The 14,884-nt window shown below is 30.1% G+C and overlaps 2 protein-coding genes across 2 annotated transcripts; both read left to right on the top strand.

The window, feature by feature from the left end:
- The first annotated feature begins 4 nt into the window (after positions 1-4).
- LOC145751894 (pyrroline-5-carboxylate reductase 3-like) lies at positions 5-2,357 on the top strand. The gene is made up of 6 exons (XM_082568025.1): positions 5-106; positions 364-509; positions 695-805; positions 955-1,164; positions 1,248-1,340; positions 1,825-2,357. The coding sequence occupies exons 1-6, from the start codon at positions 34-36 to the stop codon at positions 2,008-2,010; spliced, it is 819 nt and encodes a 272-aa protein (XP_082424151.1). The 5' UTR covers positions 5-33; the 3' UTR covers positions 2,011-2,357.
- A 7,636-nt stretch (positions 2,358-9,993) lies between these two features.
- LOC145752494 (solute carrier organic anion transporter family member 4C1-like) lies at positions 9,994-14,623 on the top strand. Its single transcript, XM_082568795.1, has 10 exons — positions 9,994-10,257; positions 10,638-10,817; positions 10,971-11,073; positions 11,365-11,486; positions 11,735-11,995; positions 12,422-12,611; positions 12,967-13,120; positions 13,469-13,638; positions 13,933-14,138; positions 14,445-14,623. Exons 1-10 carry the CDS (start codon positions 9,996-9,998, stop codon positions 14,621-14,623), a joined length of 1,827 nt encoding a protein of 608 aa, XP_082424921.1. The 5' UTR covers positions 9,994-9,995.
- The last annotated feature ends 261 nt before the right edge of the window (positions 14,624-14,884 follow it).

Raw genomic sequence — 14,884 nt, 5'->3', positions numbered from 1 at the left:
CAATTTCAATTTTTAACAACTATTAATTTAATCATGTCGGGTAAAATTGGATTTATTGGGGGTGGAGAGATGGCTTATGCCATTGCTGTGGGTATTGTAAAAGGAGGTATAATACATTTTCAGTAAATTATTAATTATTAATAAAATTTATAATCCTAAAAGTTTATTATAAGCCTGAAGTAGTTTAATATCATGATGTAGATACATAAATGTATAGAAAAGGGGAAAACAACTAGAATTGTAATAAAAATAATGATATATTACATCTTCGGTTGTATTTAAGTCCATATTATTTCTCCCAAAAGCTTACATTTTTTAATGTTAAACACTCTTTAATAAATTTATTTTTTTGTGTTTTTTTAGGTTTAATTCAACCTTCAGAAATTCTAGTAAGTAACCCATCAGCGGGAAAGTTTAAAAGATTCAATGACCTTGGAATTAACACCACTCATAATAACATGGAGGTTTTAAGGTCTTGTGAAACTGTTTTTCTTGCTGTTAAACCACAGGTTAATAATTAAATAAATGCATGATTGCTTGAATATTGAAAACACTTTTAAATTTTTAAGACTTTATTTAGTAATACTTAATTTGGAAATGCGGAATTGACAGCCTAAGTATAGGGTTACATTTTCAACTAAATTGTTATTTTTTCGGTATATCATCCCTCAATTCTTTTTAACCTTTTTTGAAGATATTTCCCATGGTGTTAAATGAAATTAGTTCTATCCCTGATGGCTTGAAAGAAAAAAATCAATTAATCGTTTCAGTCATGGCTGCTGTTACAATACAAACTTTGGAACAAGTAAGCATAAATTCACTGTTGTTCTATTGCTTTTGTAGTAATTAATCTAACTAAACAAAAATAACTTGTTTTAAATAAACTTTTCTTAATTCCTTAAAGGTGTTGTTGTTTACTTATTTCAAATATTAATTTCTTTTTGTACTTATAAGCATTTCTGGTGGGCTAGAGTCATCAGAACGATGCCAAATACTCCATGTCTCGTCCAATCCGGAATCATTCTACTTTGTAAGGGAAATCAATCAACCGAAGAAGATATGGAAGGATTAATTAAAATGCTGGCCTCTTGTGGTGAAAGTGTGAGGCTTCCAGAAAGAATAATTGATGCCGCTCAATCTATTAGCGGCTGTGGTCCAGCATTTGTAAGTTTGTTTATTTTTTTATTGTCTTTTTTGAATACACTATCTTAGTTTTTATTTATTAATATTTTTTTAAATAATTTTAGATATATACTGCTATTGATGCTCTAGCTGATGGCGGGGTAAAAATGGGAGTTCCCCGTGCCTTGGCTTTAAAATTAGCCGCACAAACTTGCGTGGTAAGAAGATTTTGATTTCATGAAAATCATTTAAAAATAAAACTTATATTTTTTAAAATGTCTGGCTTTGTTGCTTGTTTATTGTTTCTGTCTTAATTTCCCTTATACATTTAACACTGTTATTTCAATATCTTTTCAAGTATTTTTATCAACCCATCTTGCTAACAGCATAGTGTTGTGGTTAAGCATTTGGCATTACAACATGATGATGTTATTGACTTAATGTTTTTGTTTTCATGTCATAACCCCCTTAAGTTAGGTGATTTTATGGTGCAAATTAACAGTAAAATTAATGTTTAAAATCACAATCTGTAAAAAGCAATTTAAAAATGGTTTGGGGTAACTAATGTATACATATGTAATCTATGTTGAAGTTCTAAACTTGACCTGTTCACATTGACCATAAAGATATATAAAAAGCAAATGTTATACTGCTTTTTAGTTTTACCTTTACCAAAGTTTTTATTTCTTTTTTTATGTTTAGGGGGCCGGAGAAATGTACCTTAAAACTGGAACCCACCCTGGGGCCTTAAAGGATGCAGTTACATCTCCTGGTGGGGTAACAATTTGTGGGATTCACACCCTTGATCAATCCGGGTTTAGAGCTTCATTAATCAACGCTGTAGAGGCCTGTACGAACAGGTCGTTGGAGATGGCAAAAAAGAAATAAAAATTTGTAATTTTTTAAATTTGAGAAGTTTTGAATGGTGGCATGCTAAGTACTTTCATGAAATTTTTGGTTCTTAAATCCTTCATTCATTTTATTATTTACCTAAATCATTACTGGTTCCTGATAAGTAATACTTTCTTTTAATATCACTGCCTTACAATTTCAATTTTTTGCTTCGTGATTTGTGTGAAAATTTATCGCTGATCCAGTATACAAACAAGCCTACTACCAAATAACCCATTATTTTGTATATAAACTAACTTATTTTGTATCTTAAGGGTAGTGTTATTTACATATAGCTTTATATCGCCGCCTATGCATTATTTTTTATTAAACGGTATGGTTCTGGCTTATACAACTTAATTTTAACCTAGCGTATAAGTTGTTGTTAGTTTATATTTTAAATTTTATTAATTTTGGTTGTGTAGTTAGTCTGCAATCTTAGTTTAAAACTTTGTTCCTTTAAAACGCGAATTGACGTCACTCTGGTAGATTATGACGCCACAATCAAATTATACGTCGTTTCAAAGTTATCTTGAAAGCGAGATTAGGTAAAATTGTTAAGGTTTAAAAATATTTACGGGTTTTATTATCTAATTACCCATAAATTGTTATAAATAGGGCAAATAGCAATAGGTTTCTGACTGCATGCCTATTATAGAGGTAAATTAGGCAAATTAAAAAAAAAATATAGAAAGATTTGAGTTAAAGGTTTTGGTGCGTTTTTTTGGCGTGGCATTCTGCATGTTTTGATATAAAGATGTCAGGATAGACTGAAAATCTGAGCCGTTCACTTTAACAATTTGCCAATAAAATAAAATAATTATCATGTAAATTAAAATTGTGAGTTTGTTATGTTTAAAAAATCACATAAAATAGATAGTTTAAGAAGTATATAATAAATAAACACAAATATATGGATTAAAAAGATTAGAAAAAATATCTCGAGTAAACAAACAACATTCGAGATTTTGAAACGAAATATGCATTTCCTATATTTCATATCCGTTGATGTTCATTATTTAATATTTTTCAGAAAAATGGCAAGACATACAATTTGTCAATCGATATGGGCTGCGATTAGCTCTGCATTAGGCTCACTGTGCATCTGTTTATCAGGTTATTTCTTTATAAGAACAAGTAGTTCGTCAAGTCTACAAGGTGTTTTATCGAGAACAAGTATCTCATATTTAAGCAGCCTACCAGTAGTAACTTACAATATTTTTAAAGCCAAGCAAAATGAACGATTCGTTTTGCCTGATAACTATATTTACGTCCTGCTGTATGGCGTATTTTCAATGCTCAGCAACTTGTTTATGCTTCTATGCTTACAATATATAAGTCTTGGAGATGGAACCGCAGTAGGCAATGTAACTATTATACCAACGGTTATAATCTCTTTTCTTTTTTTAAAAGGTAAGCTAATGTTTGTATAAAAATATTAATATAATAAAAAATACCGGCAGCGTAGTGTAGTGGTTAGGACGCTTGGCTTCACTCTGCTTTGGGTTCTACCCCCAATGATCTCATGCTGTAGCGCCATTGAGTAAGGCACTATAAATGGTATGAACTTCTGCAGAGCCAACTTAATCAGCAGCATAATTATCGTACAATTTTAATATATGATAACCCAAACTGCCAAAGACAATTTAAGGCTGGGTTAGGGTAACTGATGTTACTCTATGTTTAAGTCGCGCATTCGACCTTCCCACGTCAAGGATAAATAAATATAAAAAAATAACAAGTTTTTATCTCATGGTTATATTATGTAAATAATATTAAAGTATTTGTCGTTGTTTTTAGAAAAACCACACCCCATAGTATTACTGCTATGCTTCGTAACTGTAGGAGGTGTATTTCTTGTAGCAAAACCATCCTTTTTATTTCAAAATGGAGTAGTGTACGACTTTGAGAAGATCAAAGGACTGCTATTTGGATTTCTAAGCTGTCTTTTCGCAGCATTACGAATGGTGGTATGTCGAAAAGCGAACTCTACAAGTGCCTCAACACTTCTGCTTAATTTTGGCACAGTAGGTTGCGTGACTATCAGTTATTATGGTCATCACTGGCAATGGATTATTCCTACCTTGTTTAAGCGATTGTGGTTGGCTATTTCTATGTGGTTTTAGCGGATTTGCAGCTCGGGTCCTTTTCGTGCTTGCTCTTCGAATAGAAACCGCAAATTTTGTTGCAATGATGTTATCAACACAGGTTGTATTTGGATATGTATTGGAGTTGTTGCTGATGGGTAAAATACCTGATTACTTGTCAGTAATCGGAGGGTTATTAGTCCTTATTGGAGCAGTAGGACCTGTGTTAGTTAACGTATGGTTAACCAAGAAACAAAAACGTAAAGACAACTATGGAATTAAGGAGATGACGACACAGAATAAATGACGTCATATCATTTTAGACTCAAAAGAGCAACCCATTGAAAAATCGTAATTTGTCTTTGTTTCTAAATTTCACACTAGATGTTTTAGTTACTTGATTGTTGCACAACATTTCCGTGTTGTGTTGCACAACATTTCTGTGTTGTACAACATAGAAAATTATATTTTAAATTGTTCTATCGTATAACCATCTTATGTTCTTCAAGTGCTTGTATAAAACATATACATAACACGCATATACAAAAATATTTGTTCAATTGAAAACACAAATACAGTTCACAATTTTTTATTCAATGAATAAAACGAACAACAAAAAATCAATGAAACATTGTGTATATAATTCTAAAATAACAGCGAAGAAGCAATTTACAACGACAGAATATTAACTTCACGTTCCCATGATATGTTAGGTGTTGTGTCTATATCAGAGTTTGAAGATTGGGGCGATGTATTCAACGAATTGCTCGGTGAAATGTGATATATGTTTTCTATGGGTTTGTTGTGACAAAAATCGAAGTAATAATTAGGGGTGTTGTCTGTGCACTCATGCTTCTCATTTTTGCCTTTTTCTTGCCTTCTTTTTATTGTGTTACTCTCGTGTCGGGAAATCTCTTCTTTTATACGACTCTAAAGTAAAATAAAGTATTTAAAATATTTGTAAAAATCAAAAAAAAAATCGAAAAAATTTTTTCAACAAGTTTCGTTTTTTTAAATTACAAATATTCTAAATCTTACCCAATCTGTTTTTCTTCGTTTTACAGCGACTAATTGAGGGTCGACATGGAATTCATCGCGATTTCGCTTTTTATTTGTGATGTCATAATTGTTTTCTAATATGTCATTATGACACACATCGGAATCTAACTGAGAAATCTAAACGTAAAATAAATATCAATAAAAATATATCAACGTTAGTTAAAAAATTATGAAAATTTTGCTTACCCTTTCTGCTGGGTTATCTTCGCCCAAAATTGTGTTTAAATGTCGAATATAATCAGCTGCGAGTCTTAAAATCTTAATCTTTGAAACTTTTGTATCGATCGGTAAGTTAGGAATCTTAACTCTGAGGTCATCAAATGCTTTGTTGATGTTCAAGTTTCGTTCTCGTTTTCGTAAATTGGTCCTCACTCTAGTTTCAAACCCAGTGTATGTGTCCTGAGATTCGTAGTTCACTGAATTACAATGTTGTAAAACTGAAAAACCGTCCGAATATTGGTAATTCGAATTGTATTGACTGTAAGGAACATTACTTGGTTGAGGTAAGTAGTGTGATGTCGGCGTGACGTCATAATTAGGATTAATATTTTGTTGATAGAACGAGATTGGTGATGTACTTGTGTTAAGATGCGAAGTCGGGTAATCATTTTGTTGTAAATAATTACTTTCATGACCTTGGATCATATACGGGTAGTGTTCTTTATGGCCATAAGACATTTGATTGACAGGTGCAATTTCTTGATCGATTTGATGGGAATTCCACTGACCGCTAGATGGTGTGTGAGTAGTTAGATTGTTTGAAGTTAAACTGGGTTGATTGTGAACGGAAGAATCAGATAAAGTCATCATTAATATTTAATTTGTTTAACTTTTAAAAGCTATAATATATATACTTGTTAATATTTAAATTAACGTTTTTTTACGTTTTGGATGCTTACATTTTACTTTTCTATAATAAAACTACTTTTAAAAACTATATTTAATAATTTATTTTTCTTTATATTTTTCTATTCTAAAATATTCAATATTTTGAAATTAAAAGTTGCCACTTTTTTTCTTATCTTAACATCAAGGATAACTGTATCCCGCTTTCTCTAAGAACAAATGGGAATAATGTCTCTAATCTGCTGGTTATCACTTTTATATCATTTCAACTTTCACAGCTTTGAATTCCCAACCAGAAAAAGGAGAAAAGGAAAAACCTGGACCTGGACTAATTAGAAATGCACAGACATGTTATATTAAAACGATTTAAAGACTATAGCGCTACACTTGTTCATTTATTTGCATTAGGATTTTTAATGAATTAATACAAATAAAACACAGACTGTATCTATTGTTTTAAGAAAGTGTTTAAGATTTTGATCTTTTGAACAAACCTGTTAAGTTAGGTGCAACAATAAGTTAAATACTTTAACATATTTGGATAAATTATTTCAACTTTTTACACTTCAAAATTAAATTAAAGAAATATACGATAAAAAGTTAAAATTTATAATAAAAATAATTTTAATAACATTAATTAAAAGTAAACAACTAGAACTACTCCGTATTTAAAATAATATTTTTAAAACATCGATTAAAAGGAAAAAAAAATATAAAAAATGCCCTCTCCTTTTAGCTAAAAAATAAAACATGTTTTAAAGTTGATATGAACCAAAATATTTAATAAAATTACATGAAAAATAATAATCAATAATACAACACAAATATGCAATTAAAAAAAACTTCCGTTTTTAATTTAAAACCACAAAATTTAACGAAGTTAAGTTGAGATTAAACTTAAAATAATGTTCTTGTTAAAGGTGTTAATAAGTTTAGGTATCTCAGAACATCCAGCTTAGTTTATAATGCAATTAAACAGAGGATATCTTGGTCTACATTAAAAGTGGATTCGCACCTTTGTAGACATAACAGAATAACAAACTCTGCTGGATGTTAAATAAACTAAGCGAAATTTGCTAAATTTAAGATTGTTGAGTGATAGATTTTGCCAAGTATTTTAATATAGGTATGACAATATATGCAAAATTCGCGTTGTTGACTTTGCAAAAAAAAAAAAATAATTATATTGGAAATGTCAAAATTTGCCCTTTTTTACTAAACTCAATAAAATATTTAAGTTATAAAATTGTACTATTCTCATAAAAATATATAATATTTTAACGCAAATAAATGTTACAGCGTCCAATTATTAAAAGGCTGATGACCTCACGCAAAGTTTGTAAACAAAATATTGAGTTCCTGTTAAATAATTATGTTGATAATGTGCGTGAATCAAAAAATAACGTTTAAAAAATAAACTTTTTTCAAAAATGTTTATGTTATATAAACTATCAAATTATAAAGCACAAATTGAATTAATTTTTTAAGCATATTAATATTATAAAATGATAATCATATGGTAATTTTTAATGTAAACTATCACTTTTCAAAGTCGTTTTAAACTATTTGTTTTAAAATTCCCAAAGCCATAAAACACCAAGTGTTAACGACGAGATAAACTAACCAGAGACTTTATTTAATGCAGAGATGGGCAATCATAAACCCAATTAATAGACATTAAAACAACAATAGTGGAGTGTGACTGGAATTATTGATAGCAGAGACACATTTTTATGTAATAGCCTGTTTTAATATTAAGATAATTCACAAGTTGAATTGGTTAATAGATTAATTTAAAAAGTAATTGAATTAACCAAAAGTAGCCTATGTTACATTTTTATAATTTTTAAACAAGTGTTTATTTAAATAACTTTATTCACCATATCCAACCATTGATAATGCTATTTTGCCAAGAGTATTTGATACAACGTATCATTCTATTATTATAATATTAATATTACGATTTACTAGAAGTGTGTAATATTTGTAACTATATTAATTGAGTGTCCTGTAATTTTTATTTCCCATATACACCACTAAAAATGTTTAAATGTTAGAAAATTGATTTTTGGCCTATCGTATCATTTAAAATAAGACTGCTTGTAATATAATTTAAAGGATTATATTCAAGACTATGTAAATTTGTAAACTATTAATTAATAGCAATTTTATCAATTTATAATATATCATATAACAAAGAACACACTGTTAATCTTCTTAATGTTAAAATAAATTTTGATTTATGTTACCCTGACTATATAAACCACTATTCAATTAACGTCATTTTACCAATATTTACTTATGTATAAGCTATAAAAGAATTCGTTTAACGAGATTTAGACAAATAAAGGGTTTTGTTAAAAGGTTTTATGCAGCAAAAAATCGCAATTAAGTCTGAATTATTAAAGTTTAATATTTATATATAAAAGTAATTTAAATACTGTAATAATAAGAATATTTTTTTTTTATCAGTTCAAGTTAAAATTATTGGAACAATGTATTTAATAAAGAAACTGTTTTTATTTAACGAAGGCGAATACCCAGCTTAAAAAACTAGAATAGTTTAGCGTACTTCGTATTAGTAACGAAAGTGAAAATATTTTAAATTTTAAAACATTGTTAAATATTTTCCTCTGAAGAGTGGACACTACTTTAAGTTAATAACACTTAACGTAATTGACTATGGTATTTTGTATACCACTTCAATGACTTAAAAAGCGGGTATAGTCGTAATTACATCGAAAAATATTTAATATTTTAGAAGTAAACATAAACTATTTGTTTTTTTAAATTTTTTGTCCTAAGTTCAAGAAAAAAATCTTTAAAAAAATGGGAAGCTCTGAAAATCCAACCACGGAAGAAAAACGACCTCCATCTACGTCATCAGTAGCGACGTCATCAGAAGTCGATGATGACGAAGGAGGGGAATGTGGATGGTGGAGTTTTAACCCAAAGGTTTTGCAATGCTGCAACAACGCGAAAGGATATCTCGTGTTATACAGTTTTATTGTGATCGTACAAGGTACGTTTTGTGACGTCATATGTTGTTCCTATATGACGTCATTATTAAGCTTGTGATATCACTAGCTTGGAGTAGACAGCCCTGTTATTTAGTGGTTTAATATCCACATTTAAATGGTATAAAATCACAAGATATGCAACAACAGTATGACATACAAGCTACTATTCGATGTTTGTTTTTCCTATATCACTGCAATGTACCACTCGTTAAATATTAACATTTATTTGCAGCTATTTAGGCCATCTAAGCAAAATGCAATACAAATATTTAAAATGACGCATTACCGGGTTAGGCCTCACTCCCATTTTTACTTTACAAAGGATTATTTTTTGAAATGTTTTATATTAAATCATGAAAAGATACCAAATATTATTAATTTAATATTGTATCAAAGATCATGTGATTCTTATCCTACACAGATTTATTAAAGTGATAACAACGTTTAAATAAAACAATTGCTTAAAAAATGACAAATTCTACCTAAATTTTGCATAAAAAAATTTGTTAGGTTGCGTGCATAAATTTTCGAATAATTCAAAAATGTTTACCGAATAAACTTTTACAATTTTATAGTAGTTGAAGCCTACGTAGATTGGCATTTAAAGTATTTTTTAAAGTGCGCTTTTAAACATATTTATTCGAAAGTTTCGTTTACAGTTTTTTATTAGTTTCAGAGTTTTAACTATACGAATAAAACCTGTTGAAATGTTATTGCATTTTCAAAAAATATCGTTAACAATATTGAATGTTTGTTTAGTTACAAATATTATAATATTAAAACTATATTGCTTGTAAAAAATATAATTCTTACTATTGTAAGGGTAGTGATGTTCAGAATTCTATTTACTACTGGTTAAGTGACCATGTTATTTTTACTATAAAACCATGTCAACAAATGTTACAACAACCATAGCATAAAACTCTAAGGCAATCCTTAAAAACATTTTTATCAACTTTTAATTTTAGGAATGTTGGTCAACGGGTTTGTCAATGTCAGTATTTCAACTTTGGAGAAACGATTCGGATTTCAAAGCTCAGAGACAGGAATTATATCAACTGGGTATGATATGGCTTTCTGTGTTCTGACAATGTTTGTCACTTACTTCGGGGCTAGATCACATCGTCCACGTGCTGTCGCTATTGGGGTGTTCATCATGGGCGTGGGAGCGCTGATATTTACACTTCCCCATTTTACTACACCGAATTACGAATACCCAACTGATTTTTCAGGTAAAAAATTACAATCAGATATAGAGTATAAGTTCATTAACAAATAAGTACAGCCTTTGCATGGAGACAAAAAACCTTAATTTTTGCGCGTTAACACGATGCTTAGTATATGGTTTCAACTAAAAACCATCTCCAAACCAAACAAAATTTATTAAAGTATTTTTTTTGTAACGTTCTTCGTTTCTTCTTTTCTAACCCACTTGGCATATTAAATCAATAACATAGTACTGTTTAGCTCAGTTGAAGCAGATCATTGCAATTTTCAGTTATTAGTTAGTTAATGACAATTTTTTAGACGTTTTAATTTCAATAAATCGCTTTCCCAGAAAAAACACGATTTATTTTGTGCAACAACAAGCTCTTTATATCTTCTATATTAGATACTTGCGACCCGACTAACGAACCAAACTGTGATGGGGTAGATGGGAACTTAAGCAACTACTTCTGGGTGTTTTTACTTGGACAGTTATTGCATGGTATTGGATGCACTCCTTTGTACACTTTGGGACTGGCTTTTATTGAAGACTCGGTGTCCAAAGAATCAGCGTCGTTGTATTTAGGTAATAAAGTCTTTTGTTTAATTTTTTAAAGTTTGAATTGGATTTGTATTCCATATACTTTCGGCATTTAAAAACTGGCCGAATGAACGCCCTTTAAAATAACTGCTTTCGTGAAACTGATTTTTGCCCCTTTTAAATCTTACTTGCTTACAGGTATAGGAAATGCAGCATCTATTTTTGGCCCTATACTTGGTTATGGTTTGGGTGGAATTGTACTTGGAGTTTACGTGGACTTTAACTCAGTAGATATGAGCACGTAAGTTCTTAAAAGTGTTTAAATTATAAAGGTGTTTGTAACCTTGTAGGTATGTTCAATATCAACCACATTAAACCTTGCAAAGTCATAGTGTTGTGAAGAAAACTAACATATCCAACGGTTCTGGATTCAGATAATATTGAAACAATCCGTAAAACGTTAACACATATAGATAGCATAAAGTATTTTTCTTTAAGATACAAGTTTATATACTACAATATTTAATATCACTATACTTGTATGGTAAGACTTCAAGTTAATACTCTTTAATTGTGATTCTTTGTTATGTAGAATCGAAATAACTCCCTCAGATCCCAGGTGGGTAGGAGCGTGGTGGTTAGGGATAATTATATCAATGGCTCTTGCTTTTGGTTTAGTGCTACCAGCGTTTGCTTTTCCGAGAGAATTTCCAGGTAAGATTTTGCTAAGGTTTGGCTTATAGGCCTTTTGGTTAACTGGCAATAGGTTTTAATAATTAACAGGGTTGGCTTGTTTTGAGATGGAGTAACCTTAACTTATTTTCTAACAGCACAAATTGTATTACTATAATTAAACGTCAGTATATTGTCTTGTTGGGTGATTATTACGAAAATGTAACTGCCCGAAACAAAATTAAATAATAAACACAAACATTTTTCAACATTATGTTAATGAAACACAGGAACTGCTGGCTACCGTAAGCAGAAGAACGACGAAATTTATCAGAACCAACAAGAAGGTGAAACAGCGCGGGAGGACTTTGGCAAATCTTACAAGGACTTTCCGCTTGCTTTGCTCTCATTGGCTAAGAATCCGACTTATGTTTTTGTAAGTTGTGCTGCATGTTCTGAGGCGATGATTATCAGCGGTTTTACGACTTTTCTTCCAAAAATTATCGAGAATGAGTTTCAGTTAACAGCTGGAACCGCAGCTATATTAGCAGGTACAGTTTTGTTAACAACATTTAAACAACTTCTTTTACATAGTTATTTTATGAGATCGCATATTACATAAAAAGCAAAAGTTGTTAAAAATGACCTTTTTTAACATTTGTGAACACCAGTTTAGTTTTCCATTATTTTGTTTAAAACTTCCTTTAACATATTTAATACACTGTTTGATTAAAAAAACAACATTTCAAGGTATTGTGCCTACTTTTAAAGTAAGAAATTTTACTGGACATATATTTTTCTAACTTGTGTAAACACCATATATATTAAACTTTTTTGTTTGGATGATTCCTTTTACATTCGGTTTGAGAAGTACGTTTATAAGAACTTGAATACTTACAATGAACAAATATTTCTGAAAATTACCCTTTTTTACCATTTGAAACCTTTTCTATATTAAAACACCAATATTTTTACAGGAGTGATTAGTATACCAGGAGGTATAGTAGGTCATGTCTTAGCTGGGTATTTGGTCAAACGATTCAATTTCCCCACATCAAGAATACTATTAACTAACATGATATATTGCTTTATCGTATGCGCACTTAGTCCAATATTACTTATTCATTGCACCAACAAGCCAGTGGCTGGAATTAATGCACCATACGCGTATGTATTTTTGTAGAAGTAACATTTACAAAGTTTGTATACGCAAAAACGTAAAAACGGTGAACTTATATGGCATTGTTTTTTTCCGGTGTTTTTTAATGGCTTGTTTTTCGTCAACACTCAAATTAACTGTTTTTTCGGTAACACTCAAATTAACCTTATTTTTCTTTTATATCCGTATCCACTTAAGGTGATAGGTTTTTGTATGTATATTGAACGTGTGTAAGCTATCCGTGAACTCCGGACTCAAAGGCGAATAGTGTGGCATTGGTGCGACTTGAACCCGAAACCTTTTGGCCCGTAGTTCAATACCATGGCCGCCTAACCAAACCACCCAAATTAAACTCTTTTTCAGGAATTCTGAAATAGAAGGTCTTACAAACGCATGCAATGTCGATTGTGCTTGTCAGGAAGAGTTTTACATTCCAGTTTGTGGTGCAGACAATATTAACTACTTCACTGCTTGTCATGCTGGCTGTTTCAATGGGGTAGAAATCAACGGCACTTTGGTAAGTTAACACAAATACATTTTTAATAGGTCTTTTACAAATGAAAGGTTTATACTGTGTAAGAAAACTTAATGAGCTTTTTAGTTCTTATTTTTTGTGTGTATTTCTTTAAAGAGTACTTATTTTTACCGTATAAGTTAAAATTATACTGGGTTTGATGACCATGCCATACTATATTATAAAGTCTTTGTGTAAACCTTATTTATGGCATTGGTTAAATCATAATATTGTTTATTATTTTTCCCGTTGCATTAACGTATAATTAATCGCAAATTTTTTGAATACTATTATTAATGTGCAAAAAAAACAAGATAAGAAAAAAAGGTTTTAACGATTTTTCCATCTTAGGTTTACGAAGATTGTGAATGTATTGCAAACAAAACTGCATCAGGCTACTCAGCATATACAGGAACGTGTCCTGAAGATTGCACCACAATTGGGTTGTTTCTTGGCATATTCTTTATTGTTGTTATGTTTACTTTCATGTCGAATACACCAGCACTTGTTGTTACTTTCAGGTATGTATTTTTTAAAGTACTTTGGGTTTTTAACGTTTTATTTGCTCAAATGAAAAGCTCTTTTATTTTGCTTGTCAAAAGTGGGACAATTTTAAGAAAAGTTTTGCAAACATTTTTAGATGATTTTTTTTAATCTCAAATGCAAGTTTCCAATGTGATCCGATCTTTAAAAATATTTCAACTCAATATAAACCCAATACAAACTTACGATACACAATATACTTCACTCATGATTGTATATAGACTTTAGATATTGAGGGCCTAAGTAAATATTGAGTTATTTTTATGTTTTAGAGTTGTTCCACAAAACATGAGAGCTTTTGCACTTGGAGTCCAATGGCTTTTAATCAGAGCTTTAGGAAGTATTCCAGGACCAATTATGTTTGGTTCTTTGCTTGATTTAACTTGTATTTTATGGCAAGTAAAGGAATGTGACGGTACCCAAGGAAATTGCTGGATTTACGATGCTGAGCAAATGGCGTATAACCTTATTTATGTTTGTAAGTCTTTGTTGCTTCTCGTTAATTTAAAAAAAAATTAAATATAATTTCTCTATAAAAAAACAAACTAAAAAAAAAAATTTTTAACCTTCACTTTTATTATCCAATAAGTTTCTTTCTAAGTCAAAAAATGACAACAAGTAAATGTCAAAGTAGTAGAAGTAGGCCCATATGTATTAATACCACATGATGATTTATGCAACAATTATTGCCTAGAAAAAAAGAATTCAAAATAGTGGTTTTTAGTTAAAAAATCTTCTCAGCAATAACATATGTTAATATTTAAATACAATTTTTCTGTTACAGCTATTGCATGTAAACTAGCCTCTATATTATTCTTTGGTCTGGCCCGCTATTTCCACAAACCAATGCCTATGTCAGCCGGAAACAGTACAGAGAAACTACCTGAAATCAACCAAGCTTATTCAAGTGATGAAGTTGATAAAAATGATTTAATAGACAATAACATAACCACCGAACTATAGGAAATAACAGGCATAATATAGTGAGGAGATTAGATGTTATATCATCAGTGTAAGTTCAATTACATAACCGTTTTTTCAATTTTTCTTTATCAAGTGCAATTTGTTAACTTAAAAAAATATTGTTTTTATGTTACTGTATAGACTTATTTTTGTTTAATTAATCATAGTACAAATCAAAATGTTCAATAATAAATTACTTTTTTGATATTTCCGTATTTTAATTTATCAGTTTAACTAAGAACTGTAGGTTATAAACTATAA

This window comes from Corella eumyota, chromosome 5 (genome assembly GCF_963082875.1).
Source record: "Corella eumyota chromosome 5, kaCorEumy4.1, whole genome shotgun sequence".
Classification (NCBI taxonomy): domain Eukaryota; kingdom Metazoa; phylum Chordata; class Ascidiacea; order Phlebobranchia; family Corellidae; genus Corella; species Corella eumyota.
This window is presented reverse-complemented; position numbering and strand designations above follow the sequence as displayed.

What these genes read in the sequence shown, in the direction of transcription:
- LOC145751894 (XM_082568025.1), top strand. Translation starts at nt 34, where the DNA reads ATGTCGGGTAAAATTGGATTTATTGGGGGTGGAGAGATGGCTTATGCC. An exon ending in CAATACAAACTTTGGAACAA is followed by an intron (nt 806 to 954) that starts GTAAGCATAAAT and finishes TGTACTTATAAG; the next exon opens with CATTTCTGGTGGGCTAGAGT. An exon ending in GCGGCTGTGGTCCAGCATTT is followed by an intron (nt 1,165 to 1,247) that starts GTAAGTTTGTTT and finishes AAATAATTTTAG; the next exon opens with ATATATACTGCTATTGATGC.
- LOC145752494 (XM_082568795.1), top strand. Translation starts at nt 9,996, where the DNA reads ATGTTGGTCAACGGGTTTGTCAATGTCAGTATTTCAACTTTGGAGAAA. An exon ending in TAGAAATCAACGGCACTTTG is followed by an intron (nt 13,121 to 13,468) that starts GTAAGTTAACAC and finishes TTTCCATCTTAG; the next exon opens with GTTTACGAAGATTGTGAATG. An exon ending in GTATAACCTTATTTATGTTT is followed by an intron (nt 14,139 to 14,444) that starts GTAAGTCTTTGT and finishes TTTCTGTTACAG; the next exon opens with CTATTGCATGTAAACTAGCC.